Raw genomic sequence first — 14,347 nt, 5'->3', positions numbered from 1 at the left:
ACGTTTCTTCACAGAACACAACATCACGTGATATGAATGTGACTTCTTCATCAAGGTCGTATAGTTTCCATCCTTTCTTTCCAGAAGGATATCCAAGAAAAATGCATCTCCTACTCCGAGAAGCGAATTTATCACCTTTGTGATTCGTGTTATGAGCATAAGCTAAGCATCCAAAAATTCGAAGATGATTGAGGGATGGGGAACGACCATATAGTCGCTCATATGGTGTGTGACCCTTCAAGATCTGTGAAGGAGTACGGTTAAGGAGATAGACGGCTGTGAGAACGCATTCAGCCCAATATTCAATCGGAAGAGCAGCTTGAAAACGGAGAGCACGAGCAATATTGAGGATATGGCGATGTTTACGTTCCACCCGTCCATTTTGTTGTGGTGTGTAAACGCAAGATGTCTCATGAATAATTCCCTTGGTGCGAAAAAAATTCGATAAGAACATCAACTCCGTTCCGTTATCGCTGCGAATTGTTTTGATTTTCTTGGAGAATTGTCTTTCAACAAGAGCCACAAAATCTGTAAGATGTCGTGCAACGTTGGCTTTGTCAGGAAGAAGATAGACCCAAACCGCTCGAGAGTAGTCATCAACGATAGTTAGAAAATAGCGTGAGCCACATAAAGCGGTAGTGCGATACGGACCCCATAGATCACAGTGTATCAAATCGAAAATGGATTTTGCATTATTCAAACTGATAGGAAAACTTTGACATGTTTGTTTAGCTCTAAGGCAAACATCACAATTCTGAAACAAAAGCTCACTACTACTACTAACAGCATGAATTCCAGGAACCATGCCAACAACACGAGAAGATGGATGACCCAATCGTCGATGCCACAAAACAGATTCATCACGAACACTTGTTTGCAAAGATGTCACGGTTGCGATCTCTTGAAATTGATACAGCCCCTCTCCCACTCGCTCACTAACTCCAATCAGCGTCCTCGAAGTACGGTCCTACAAAATCAAGAGCTTATCAATGATTTGCCCAACCAAAAAATTTTCAGTGACCAGCTGTCCCACAGAAATAAGATTAGTATCAAATCCATCAACGAGGTAAACATTGTGTAAAGTAAGTCTCTGTGAGAGACGAATGCTGCCTTGTTTGGAGGCAAGAGAGTCGCGTCCGTTTGGTAACTTGACCCAAACCGGAATAATGTTACGAACTTCTTCAAGAATGTCACTCCGACCAGTCATGTGGTGGGTGGCACCAGTATCTAGAATCCAAGATATCGAATTGTTCTTACCACTTAACTGATCCGATTTGGACTTTTCATTGACGACTCGTTTAATGATACTCCATTGATCATCGGTAATGCCACTTAGACCTTGACGATCTTTGTCGGAGATAGGTGATATGTCTGGGAGACAAACTGAGTTAGCACCAATGACTTGTGTGCTATTAACTTGAGGATATGAGCCATGACCACGACCGAAAGAGGAATTTCGATTGTCACTGCGAGAGTTCTTGCGTTCTTCCCACCAATCGGGATATCCTACTATCTTGAAACAGCCGCTGACTTCATGACCCATCTTACCACAGCCAGTACATTTACGTGAGGGATCACGATTCGGAGGACGTGATGTTCCTCCAATGGATTGACGGGACACGTCTTGTGTCCGAATAGAATCGGGCCGAGACATAGAGTTTGATGATGGTATGCGAGAAGCAAAGCTCATCACCGTAGTTTCTTGAGATATACTTGAACGAATTGTTTCGTTCTGAACAACAGTTTGATAAACACTATCAAGATCTGGAAGAGGTGAGATGGCGCAAATTTGGGATCGGATAACACCATGTGTAGCGTCATCGAGGCCAGAGAGGAAATCGTGAATTTGCAGTGTCTCACGTTCCTTGTCATGAGCAGTATTTAAATCACATTCACACTTACCACAATTGCAGCGTTTGGAGTTCATACACTCAGAGATAGCATCCCAAATTTTGGTTAGTCTTCCAAAATAATCATCGATGCTGGATCCGTTCTGTTTGCAAGTTGCCAATGAATTGCGTAATTGTTGTAGTCTTGCTCCACTCTTGATTGAAAATCGTTTCTTAATGATGTCCCAAAGTTCTTTAGCAATTTCACGAGTAGATATAGATGAGCGTATCTTGGGGTCGATTGTTTGTTTAATCCAACCCACCAATAGATGATTGTTGGCGATCCAATCTTCGAGGTCAGGAGAATTAGCTGCTGGTTTTGGAATGCTTCCGTCAAGGAAGCCAAACTTCTTGCGCGAGCTGAGTGCCATACGGAAATTGATGGCCCATTCGTCATAGTTTGTACCAGTGAGCAGTGGTTGAGAGATTATAGCGCCAGGATTGTCGTTTGATGAGAGGTCATAAGGAGAGATGGTTTTGCGTTTTGGTTCTGTGGGGACGTTTGCAAGAGCCATGGTTCACAGATGAGCAAAACGGAGATGATAATGAAGTCGATGAAGATGATGATGAAGGATGCTTCTGTTTTTCGTTTAGAAGAAAAAAAAAAAAAAAAAAAAAACAGAGAGATTAGGTCAAGATTTTGTGAATAAAATCAAGACTGGATGCCAAAATAATCCTCTGTTTTCGTGAATGAGAACAGAGTTTTGATAATGATAAAAGGAATCAAGCTTAGAAGAGATCAAGCTTGATTTAGGTCAAAAGAAAACGAAGGAAAAAAATTAGATCGTTTCTTGCTCTGATACCATGAGAAACTTTAGAAGGATGAATATACGATCTTGTTATTTCACAAACCCTTAGATTTAGTATTTATACAACCTAGACTTTCCTGATTCTAAGGAGATATGAACTTATCTAGAATGGAAAATATACAATTCAGAAGATATCGAATATACATCTAATATTCGTCTAATATCTCTACTGATCCGAAGCTCTCTTGGACCCAACTGACCGAATAGCTCAATTAGGGGACCAAGATCTGTCCAGGGATCAAACCAGAAAGAGGCTTTCAACCCGTCACGCACCTGACATTTAATCAAGGTTTGGAAGGTAGATTTTACATCAAGCATCTTCCTAATGTTCCAAGAAAGACGAGACGAACTATCCATCAGCCAATAGTTCCGTCTTCCAAAAATGTTGTGGTCCAACCACATAACCCACAGCGAGCCCCTTCTTGTAAAAAGATGCCAAACCTGTTTCAATCTAAACACAATTGCAAACTCCTCAAGAGACCGAATCCCCAAGCCACCTTCCTCTTTAGTCTTACAAAGGTCTTTCCAAGCTACTCTTACCCCTCTTGCAGAGTCAGTTGCATTCTTCCACAGAAAAGCAGAGCATAGAGAGTCGATTTTCTTATAAAACCCCTTTGGCAAGACAAAGACTTGACTCCAGAAGTTAACTTTCCCATAGATAACAGAGACAATTAAGCGAATCTTTCCCGCATAAGAGAGAAACTTTGTTGTCCAGGAGTTGAGCTTTTTGGTTATCTTCTGGATGATAGGCTGAAGGGTGGCCAGAGACAGCTTTGTCGGGTTCAGTGGTAGCCCGAGATACCGAGATGGGAATGCACCAATTCTAACTCCAACCAACTCAGAGAGAACAACAGCTTCCGAGTCATCGTACCCTCCAAAAAACAGCTCAGACTTTGCAGGATTCATATCCAGGCCCGAAAAAGAATGGAAAAGCTGTAATATCTCACTACTAATAAGATCTGTTATGAGCAAATTGTATAACGTATCTTTTCTCCTAGACTTGTAGAAGCAAATTGGTATTGTAATCGAACCGGATGATATCAAAGTGTTTATGATCGGTTTGGTTTAGGTCAATTTGGATTCTTATTTGGTTATAAAATCTTGAGGGACTTAAATAAATATCATTTAGATAATGGTTTTTAGAAGAACACAAAAATTTTACGTTTGTAAGTTCAAGTCTTTGTTTATCAAAAAATATAAAGTCCACGTCTATGGATATACCAATTCAACCACATGCCAAATTGAAAACGAATCAAACCTAAACCAAACCGAGGTAAGTTTTGGTTAGAGTTCGAACAAGAATCTTCTTACTACAACGCAATCAACGGAGCCCATATTGGTCTGCTTTACCTTGCAAATTACCAAATACGTTTATCTAAATAAGTCATGTATATCTTTGTAATAATGTAGTCAAAGTTGGAATGATGGAATCCAATCTTTTTGGAAACATGTTTATAATTAGGTTGACCAAATATATTGTATTCATTACTAATTTATTTAGTCAGATAGTGTTAATTCAAAGGATCCCTTGATTATAGTTATAATTCTAATTATAAATACGAAACAACTCCTTATTCGTTCTCATTCAAATACAAAAGTATCAAAAATTCGTAATTCTTTGATTTAACAAAGAAAAAAAGAGAAAGATGATAAGAACAAAGGTTGTATCTTTGGTTTTATTTGCGGCTATTGTGCTATGTATAGGTATGGTTTTTTTTTTTTTTTTTTTTTTTTGTAATTAGTATGAAAGCGTTAACCCATTTTTTTCTTAAAGTTTCGATGTAGGAAATTAATAATCACATGCTATTTTTTTGATAAAATTTAGGATCCAACCAAATAGATGGACAAAAACACATCGCACCGTGGATATATGAAAACAAGTCGATATGTTGTAGAGAACATCCGAGCCTTGGAAGGTGTCTTCCAAACATCGATGATAAAGCTGAGAATGATGGGAAATGCTGGAAATTCTGTGTTGAAGAGTGCGAAAGAGGAGGTTATTGCAAACTTTTTGGGAACAAACATATATGTCATTGCTATTGTTAATATGCCTCATACAAAATTAATTAAGGTCCAACGTACAACGCAAGGAAACAATTGTTCGAAATTTAATAAAGGTTCAACGTACCACATTGTTCGAAAATAAATAACAGATTGCATAAATTTCATATCTCTTCTTTTCTTCAATTCTCAGTTTCAAAAAAATCAATAACAATAATAAATCACATATTGATCATCTAAATAATCACATTTTGAAAATTTTACATTAAAATGAATAACACTCCTCTATATTAAATTTGTGCATTTATATTAAAATGAATAACACTCCTCCAATTATTTTTTAAGGACACCTGGAAAATTCTTTATATAAAATTTACGAATTTGGTAATTTATTTTTACTGTGTATGTGTATGTGCTCCATTTTCTGCTTACAACATGGTATTTCTTTTCTACATATGTACAAAGCTTCGAGCTAATTTGAAACGGTGTAATAAGATTGTCCTTCCAATATGTAACAAGTTAATTCCGGAATACATATTTTATTAAACAAATGATTAATAATAGGTTTTTCTCGAAATTAAAAAAGGAGGAGGGAAGGGGCCATTATGGGAAAACGGCCATTTTCAACCCCAATTATTTGGGGGCGGGTTTTTCCAACCCAAACTAAGACCCCCCGTCAATTTCTACCCAAACTCAAAACTAATTTAAATTCAAAACCCAAGCTGCTGCTATATTCATGTAATCTTGTAGTTGGGTCGTGAGAGAAAAACTATTTATTTACCATGTGATGGATCTTGGGGTTGTATGATTTCTAAAACAATATGGTATTGTCTCCATTTGTGTCGAGTTGAAATTTTAATGAATGGCAGTGTGGTACCATAGCTTTAGAGTTCATGAATTGTTATGCAGATTGAGATTTTTGTGAATTGTAGTGATGATGATTCAGGTCACGAGACTATAAACACAATTGATTTCAGACAAGTTTCCAGATAGAATGTATGTACAATGATTCCTCTGCAGGAAGAAAGACAAAATCTTTAGACGGACACATCAGGAACAAATTTTGCTTTTTCTTGCTATTGCTACATTTCTTTCAGATTCCGTTTACAGTGCCTGTGAATTCATAAAATCGACGAACATTTTTCTGTTTCGAGAGAAAATGAAGAACCCTAATTTTAAATTTTCGTCAAAATTAAAACGACGTCGTTTCGTCGTTTGAAGGGGAAAAAAATAAAACGTCGTCGTTTTCATTGACCAGAAGCCACGTCAGTGAAAACGACGTTTTATTTTTTCCCGCCCCCAAATAGTTTGGGTTGGAAAAACCCGCCCTCAAATAGTTGGGGTTGAAAATGGCCGTTTTCCCGCCACGTCAATGCCACGATATCGCTGACTCAGCAGCCGTTAAATCCCGAACTAACACCGTCTTCTGTCGTGTTGAAATCGGCTAATTTTCATTAGTTTAGGTTTTGAATTTGAATTAGTTTTGAGTTTGGGTAGAAATTGACGGAAGGCCTTAGTTTGGGTTGGAAAAACCCGCCCCCAAATAGTTTGGGTTGAAAATGGCCGTTTTCCCGGGGCCATTATTAACCATTTATAACTTGATCACTAGCCACTAGGATATTGCTATTGCATGATCAACATTTATTTAGTTGCAAATAATTATTAATTTTAAAATTGACTAAATCATCTATTGATGACAGAACATGTATCGTCATGTATTTGCAGATTGCAATCGACGTGGGTCACAATCTTTGCAGTTTTATTCCAAAAACAAAATAAGTCACTCTTTAATCTTCGAATTAAGACATATATAAATGTCTTAGAATGTTACATTTACTAATAAATCAATTATTTTTAGAGAACTTTAGAGAAAAAGAAAATGAATATACTGATATGATTAGGATTCTGTGATTAGAAGGAATATCCAGCTCAACCATCACAAGTAACGATTTGATCGATCCTAAAACGTTTGATGCTATTTATATATGCCAACAAAACTTTCAAGGATTATTTAGTATCCAAATTTAATTTATACATTAAAACTACAAAAAAAAATAAAAATACACGAGATTAAGAAATGCTTTGTTTTCTTCTTGATAAAATAGATTACGAAATGTTATTATGTAATTGATAACTAATGACATCAGAATAATATAATGCGTCCAAGATTGTTGTTGTTTGGACGCCTTGTCTTCAAAAAGTCAATGGCTAGAACTTAAGACGTGCATGGTGAAACAAAACAATGACACCAACCTAATTATAAAAAAAGAGTTTTAGAGATCAAATTATCTGCGTAAAACCAAACCAGAACACTTGTTTCTCTATTGTTTGTCTCAAATGGTTGACCGTACTACCGATGTCGTCGTAGAAGTCGGTTCTTCTGGCAGAACTATTTTCCGACCGGACGAGACTCCGACTCCAGAACCTCGGAGACCAACACAATTGCCAGTTCCTGCGCCGGAGAAAAAACTGACACTTTTTGCCTTAAGACTCGCTGTTCTTGAGAAGGTTTTTGAGATTCCAACATTCTTCATTCATTATTTAAAGAGTCATTTTTCTTGAGTTTTAAATGTGTTCTTAAATCTTAATCACAGATTGCTTCACGCTTGGGATCTTTAGGTTTCGTGTGGGCCACGGTTGTTCTTCTTGGTGGATTCGCTGGAAGTTTAGAGATAACAGATTTCTGGTTTGTTACTGTGATTCTTGTTATCGAAGGAGCTCGGCTTTTCAGTAGAAGCCATGAGCTTGAACTGCAGCATCAGTCTAAATACACAATCTCTGGAATCAACATCTTCCGGTTCCTTGTAAAACACGTTATCCAAATATTCCACCAGGCGGCTCACATTGCCGGGAACGACAACAGACCACCGGTTCGAGAAAGGAAGATTGTACAGAGAAATTCGGGGCAGATCACGAGGACAAGAACATGGAAAAGTTCAGATGTTCCTATGTTACCTTACACTGGATGGGTCTTTGTTTCAAGAAACGTGAGTAGAGTCTTCTATTGGCTTCAGATTGCTTCTGCTTTCGCCAGCATTGCTATCTCCACGATCCAACTCATCAAGCAAGACTATGGAGGCAACGACTCGAAACCCAAACGCACCAATCTTCACGCAGCTTTGACTCTCTTCTACTCTCTAGCCCTAGCCGAGGCTCTTCTGTTTCTTGTTGAGAAAGCTTACTGGGAATATATGATTAGTGTTATCAAGATTCTTGAGAAAGTAAATGAAGAATGCGGTCTTGAGAGATTTGGCACGGGCTCGGTGAGAAGATTTTTCTATGATGCCTATTCAAGATGCCTCAATGGGAGCATCTTCGACGGATTGAAGATGGATATGGTGATTTTTGCCATGGAGCTCTTGGTAACGAATTCTCTTGATGAGCAGCTCATTGGAGCAGAGATTCTCTCGATATTCTCAACCCACGACGACTATTCGGTTGATACTTTGCAGAAGATTGGGACAAATCTGGCAATCATAGAAAGGTTAGTGGAGATGTTGAATTGGAGAAACAAGAATCAAGAAGATGTGAGAATGTCAGCTGCAGAGATTCTCTCAAGATTAGCTAGTAAGAAGCAGAATTCTCTGAGAGTTGCGGGGATCCCGGGGGCGATTGAGTCGATATCTTCTCTTTTAGAGAACACTAGAGATTCGGGTGAAGCCACGGATGAGATTGGAGAAAATAGTATTAATCAATTAAATTTATGGACGTTGAACAATCTTGGACTGTTGATTCTGAAAAGGCTAGCTCGAGATCATGATAACTGTGGGAAGATTGGTAAAACAAAAGGGTTACTTTCAAAGATCATTGACTTCACTTATGCTGAGAAGAGGTTGTTAGAAAAGTCGAATGTTGCGGTTGCAGAGCCTTATAAGGTCTTGGCTGTGAAACGGTCTTTGAAGCTGTTAAAGAAGCTGGTTAGCACGACCGGTGCAACGGGGAAGAACTTAAGGATGATTGTCTCTGGGATTGTCTTCACAGTGAGCAACATTAGGGAAACATTACACCACGGGAAGAGTCAACCTGATTTGCAAAAGCTTGGTGCAGAGATCTTGACTTTCCTTGCGTTTGAAGAAGGTGCAACCGAGAAAATTGGGGGCACGGGCGGGGTTTTGAAAGGACTTCTCTGCATATTTTTGAACAATGAGATTCCAAAGGATAAAAGTGGTGTGAGAGTCTCTGCTGGTGAATCTATAGCTATGCTAGCTCAAGGAAGTAAAAGCAATTGCCAACGGATCTTGAGATCAAATGTTCTTAAGGGACTCGTTGAGGCTTTAGACAACCCGTTGATTCGGTTGAATTCAGCAAGAATCTTGCGGAATCTCTGCGCATATACAGCTCCTGGTCAGTTCAATGAAGAGATGAAGAAAATTATTAAATCTGCAGGAGCAACAGTAAGTCCTCATGTTCTTGATCCAGAAGAAATTGATTAGATTCTTGAATCATTGTCATTCACTAACGTTATCTTATCATTGCAGGTTCTTATGGCAATCAAGTCTGAAGACCGAAAACCTCAAGAAGTTATGGTGGGATTAGCACCACATATTCTCAAGTTAATGAGTACTCCTGAAGAACTGAGAGGGATATTCGAGGAAGCGGGAGTAAGCGAGGAAGAACTAGCCAATGCATTAATCAATATTCTCAAGAAATATGAACAGCCAGTTCCAAAGGTTCCAAGAATTAGGAGGTTCGCAATAGAGCTAACCATTGCGATGATGAAAGCTAATCCTGAGACGGTCAAGACTTTCCAAAACCTTGAAATGAAGAATGAATTAGAGACTATCTTCGAGACCGCGGCTGAGCTTGAGAACTTTGATATATTCTCTGGCACAGTTGGTTTGGCACGCCATGGCTCAACGATCAATGAACTCATTGAAGAAGCAATGCTGTTGTTGAGTTAAAGACATTAACATGAGAAAAGATCTCTTTACTTCTTTTTTCTCCTCTGTTTAATATGATGGAGAAGTTGTTGTTCAATGTTTATGTGCCTTGGTGGATTCTTACAAATCAGGCGAAGCCAAACAATAATAACACGCTGTTGTGTAACAACCGACCCGGTGCGAACTCATTGACATAGAAGATAAGGCCTAGTCGAGCTGAGGATTCAATGATAATCCCGCAAAGATCAAATCTCGAGATGAGCATCGCACAGAGCTTATCTATCTTCTTGCAAGCCCATCAACTTGAAAGAGGCCCAACAAGGTTTTTTTTTTTTTTTTTTTTTTTGTTTTGTCGTCAACTTAGCTTGTCATTATATTGAAAACTTAAGTTACATCACACCATGATATTACAAAGTTTAATTTCCTAATTTTTGCATCCTTAGCTAATTGATTAGCAACAGAATTAAGTTCACGAGGAATTTTGATAAACCGTACACGATCATATTTTGCAGCAAGAGCCATAATATCCACCACGTGAGTTGACAAAGATGAATGTTCTCGTCCTTGATAAGAATGGTGAAGCATTGGTTGTTGTAGTCGAGCAAATAAATTGAGCGCATCACCACAGAACATAACATTTTAATATCCCAGTCTATGTATATGTATCATGGCCATTCTCAGCGCCTCAGCTTCAGTTTCCAACGATGTAGCCATAGGATTAATTGCAGACCTTCCATTGAGAATAAATTGGGCATTCTTATTGTAGAGTACCCAGCCTATTCCTGCCTTTTCTGTAGGTGAAGTCCAAGATCCATCTACAAAACAAACATAATCATGCTCATGATGTCTGAGGTCAGTAAAAACATTCCTTATATGTAATGGATTCTGAGGACTGCGCTTGTCTCGGGTTGTATCTTGCGCTGGTGGCACTTGATTAATTGTGAGGGTGTCTTTCCATTGTTGGTAATCTAACAGAGCTTTATTTATCGTATCATGAATGGACCACTGCTTGTTATTGAAATATAGATCATTTCTCATTTTCCAAATACGCCAACCAAGGAAAGAGAAGAAACTTACATCCTCTCTTTGGTTTTTACTTAAGCTCTGTAATGATTCAAGATTCTTCCTCAAAGAATTCTGAATTAGGAATGTACCTGGAGCAGATTGGTTAAGGGCGTGTTCCCAAATCTCTCTGCTGACTCTATAGTGGAAAAGGAGATGATTGACAGTCTCTATATCTTCTCCACATCTCTGACATGTATCATCAGCATTCACTCTCTTCTTTCGCAAGTTATCTGCAGTTGGCAAGGCGTTATGAATGGATCGCTACCAGAAATGCTTAATTTTTGGGGGAACATTCATCTTCCAGATATTGGAAAACAGGATTTTGGATGAGTCATCAGAAAAAGAAGATGAACAGCTCAAGTTGTCTGAAGATAACTTACGACGGAGCTGGTACCCTGACTTGACTGCATAGACCATCTTTGGTGTAAATCCAATTTATTATATCATTTGCACCTTTAACAGAAGGCCGAATATTTTTGATAAATTGAATATCACCCTGGTCAATAAGCTTGTCAATGAGATCTTGATTCCAAGTACCATGTTGCAACAAATCAGCGACTTTCATATGAGGATACATATACTGTCCAGGACCTCGAGCTGGTCTATGTGGGTTTAATGGCAGCCATGGATCCCTCCAAACATTAATTGTTGTACCATTACCTACTAAATACTTAAGGCCATAAGAAAGAAGTTGTGTACCTTGGCTAATACTTTTCCAGGCGTAGCTAGACTGGCTTTTTACTTTTGCTTCAAATAAATTTTGCTTGGGATAATATTTGGCTTTAAAGACTCTTGCCATGAGTGAGAAGGGTTGTTGAAGCAATCTCCAACTCTGTTTGGCAAGTAAAGCAACATTGAAATCTTTTAGATCCCTTATTGCCAGTCCTCCAACATTCTTTGGGTTGGTTATTTTCCTCCATGCTACCCAAGGAATCTTATGCTTATCTTTAGAACTAGACCACCAAAAGCCTCTCATAGCCCTTTCAATCTGCTTAATGATTCTCATAGGCAGCAAGAAACACGACATACTATAGGCTGGGATAGCTGTAATGATTGATTTGAGAAGAACTTCCTTGCCTGCAGGGGAGAGAAATTTGTTATACCAACTTGATATTTTCTGATCAACTCGCTGAGCTAGATAAGAAAAGGCATTTGTTCTGTTTCTGCCCACAAATTCAGGGAGGCCTAAGTATCTACCAAATCCTTTTGTTTTGTGAATTCCCAGAATCTGACTAATAGTCTTTTTTGATTCTGAGTCGATGCCTTTACAAAAAGTTATAGCTGATTTCTGGAAATTGACGGCCTGACCTGAAACTTTCTCATACTGGTGTAGAATATTGAGTAAAGATGAACATTCCTCCACCGTAGCTTTGCAGAATAACAGAGAGTCATCTGCAAAAAGTAGATGTGAGATTGCTGGACCTGTTCGACTTGCTTTGAAACCATGAAGAGTGCCTGATTTGATGCTTTTATGAATTAATGCAGAGAGACCTTCAGTGCGTAACAAATACAAATAAGGTGAAATGGGATCACTTTGGTGAATACCCCTGTGTGGGATAATATTTCCAACTGGCTGACCATTCACTAGGACTGAATAGGTAACTGTAGTTATGCACTTCATAATCCATTTGCACCAGATCTCTGAAAATCCCATACGCTTCATCACAGCTTCAATAAAAGACCATTCAACTTTATCAAATGCTTTAGTAATATCTAGCTTAGCAGCAATGAAAGGCTGAACACGTGTCCTTGTATTAAGAGAATGAATAAGCTCATGAGCGATCAAGATATTATCAGTAATCTTTCTCCCTGGGATAAATGCAGTTTGGTTTTCAGAAATTATAGTGTTCAACCAAGGTTTGAGTCTTTCTGCTAGAACTTTGGATAAAATTTTATAGGCAACATTAGCAAGATTAATAGGCCTATAATCTCTAACTTCTGTAGGATGGTCTATCTTTGGGATCAGGCAGATATGGGTGTGATTGATAGCTGGATCCAATGCATAATTTCCAAAAAAGATCTAGCAAATTTTAGCACACCTAAGCGTATGGTAGGCCAATGATCTTGATAAAATCCTGGGTTTAAACCATCAGGACCTGGCGCCTTTTCTCTAGCCATTTGATGAACAGCTCTGTAAAGTTCTTCCTCTGAAATAGGACGAACAAGATCCTCATTCATTTCCTGTGTTACACTAGGCTGAATGTGCTGCAAGATCATATCCATGTCTTCTTGGCAGTCAGAGAAGAACAGAGAATCAAAATAATCAATTATGACTCTGTGAAGATCTTCCTCTGAGCTCCATACCTTTCCTTGGGAATCTATAATTGATGTGATTCTATTATAGCCTCTTCTCTGCTTTGTTTTCTCATGGAAAAATCTTGTGTTTCTATCTCCAGCAATGAGGCATTGGATTCGGCTCTTTGTTCTCCAGTATTCCTCCTCCATCCTGTATTCAAATGTTAACTCCGATTTCAAAGCTTTAATAAGGTTAAAGTCGATGGGAGAAGAATTATACACTTGGTGGATTCTTTGCTTTAGGGCCTGAATTCGTTTTGTAGAGTTGTGAATATTGTGAGACTTCCAATGAGACATACAAACTCTGCATCGCCTTAATGCTTCATGAAATTGGTCACCTGGAAGATCTTGACAATTAGCTAGCCAGGTTTTTTCCAACTCCTCTTTTAACTCCTTACTGAACCTCCATCTATTATCATATCTGAATAATGCACATCCTTGCTTCTTTTTATCTCCCATATCAACTAACAGTGGTCTATGATCAGAGCCAATCCAATCCAATAATTTTACATAAGCTCTAGGGAAAGCATCAAACCATTCCACTGAGGCGACAGCTCTATCAATTCGTGATTGGATTGTATGTGTGTGTCTCTGTCCATACCATGTAAATCTTGCTCCCAATGTTTTTAAATCATGGAGACCAGAGGAGTTGAGCATTTTTCTAAAAGTTTTGAAAGAGGCTTCAGACCTTAAAGGACCTCCCAGCTTTTCTCCATTGCTTTTAATGTCGTTGAAATCTCCAAGAACTAATCGAGGCTTGTTGCGATACATACCTGTCTCAGCCCATACCTTCATTCTCTCCCACATAGCATTTCTATGCCGCTGATCAGGATCACTATAGACATAGGTGAGGCAAAAAGTAGGATGACCCGAAGTAGATACATACATATCCGTGTAGTTTAGTGTAGGAGGATCCAAAAACTCAATATCTATATTGTCATTCCAAAAAATAGCCATTCCTCCACTTAGGCCATCTGAAGGGATAATATAGCTATGAGGATAACCAAGATCTGCAGCTAAGGTATTCACATAGCTAAAGCCGTTTTTTGTTTCTACGAAGAACAAGATATCAGGTTTAGAAGGCTTCCTCATATCTTTTAAGTAAGGAATTGTTAGAGGGTTAGAGGCCCAACAAGTTTTAAACTACATAAAATAGATTTATCATTTATCTCAACTACCGAATTTAATGCTAGGGATACGTTTCACTTTGATTGAGGAACGAGCCTATAAAGGCGGAGATGATATATTATAATATTCACTTGTGGACAAATACCTATCATTTCGAGCATTTTCACATCTTTTTCACATCTTTTTCAATATAAAAATCATTTTCACATCTTTTTCGATCTATCTTTTGGTTTGCGCCAGTTCGGTTTTTTGTGTTATTCACCACACCAGATTCTGACCA

General features: G+C 38.4%; 3 protein-coding genes across 3 annotated transcripts; 2 read left to right on the top strand and 1 right to left on the bottom strand.

Moving 5' to 3' along the window:
* Positions 1-3,842: 3,842 nt before the first annotated feature.
* On the top strand, positions 3,843-4,862 carry LOC9306397 (putative defensin-like protein 20). Its single transcript, XM_021016437.1, has 2 exons — positions 3,843-4,432; positions 4,539-4,862. Exons 1-2 carry the CDS (start codon positions 4,345-4,347, stop codon positions 4,742-4,744), a joined length of 294 nt encoding a protein of 97 aa, XP_020872096.1. The 5' UTR covers positions 3,843-4,344; the 3' UTR covers positions 4,745-4,862.
* Positions 4,863-6,902: 2,040 nt separating this feature from the next.
* LOC9306396 lies at positions 6,903-9,600 on the top strand. Its single transcript, XM_002870279.2, has 3 exons — positions 6,903-7,207; positions 7,294-9,093; positions 9,178-9,600. The coding sequence occupies exons 1-3, from the start codon at positions 7,037-7,039 to the stop codon at positions 9,598-9,600; spliced, it is 2,394 nt and encodes a 797-aa protein (XP_002870325.1). The 5' UTR covers positions 6,903-7,036.
* Positions 9,601-9,938: 338 nt separating this feature from the next.
* Positions 9,939-14,031, bottom strand: LOC110226497. Its single transcript, XM_021018425.1, has 6 exons — positions 12,684-14,031; positions 11,953-12,312; positions 11,182-11,721; positions 11,025-11,097; positions 10,734-10,874; positions 9,939-10,394 (listed from the first exon to the last, which is right to left on the bottom strand). The coding sequence occupies exons 1-5, from the start codon at positions 14,029-14,031 to the stop codon at positions 10,871-10,873; spliced, it is 2,325 nt and encodes a 774-aa protein (XP_020874084.1). The 3' UTR covers positions 9,939-10,394; positions 10,734-10,870.
* Positions 14,032-14,347: the final 316 nt, after the last annotated feature.

Source organism: Arabidopsis lyrata (genome assembly GCF_000004255.2).
Source record: "Arabidopsis lyrata subsp. lyrata unplaced genomic scaffold ARALYscaffold_7, whole genome shotgun sequence".
Classification (NCBI taxonomy): Eukaryota; Viridiplantae; Streptophyta; class Magnoliopsida; order Brassicales; family Brassicaceae; genus Arabidopsis; species Arabidopsis lyrata.
The sequence above is the reverse complement of the archived record's forward strand: the minus strand, read 5'-3'. Positions and strand labels throughout refer to the sequence as shown.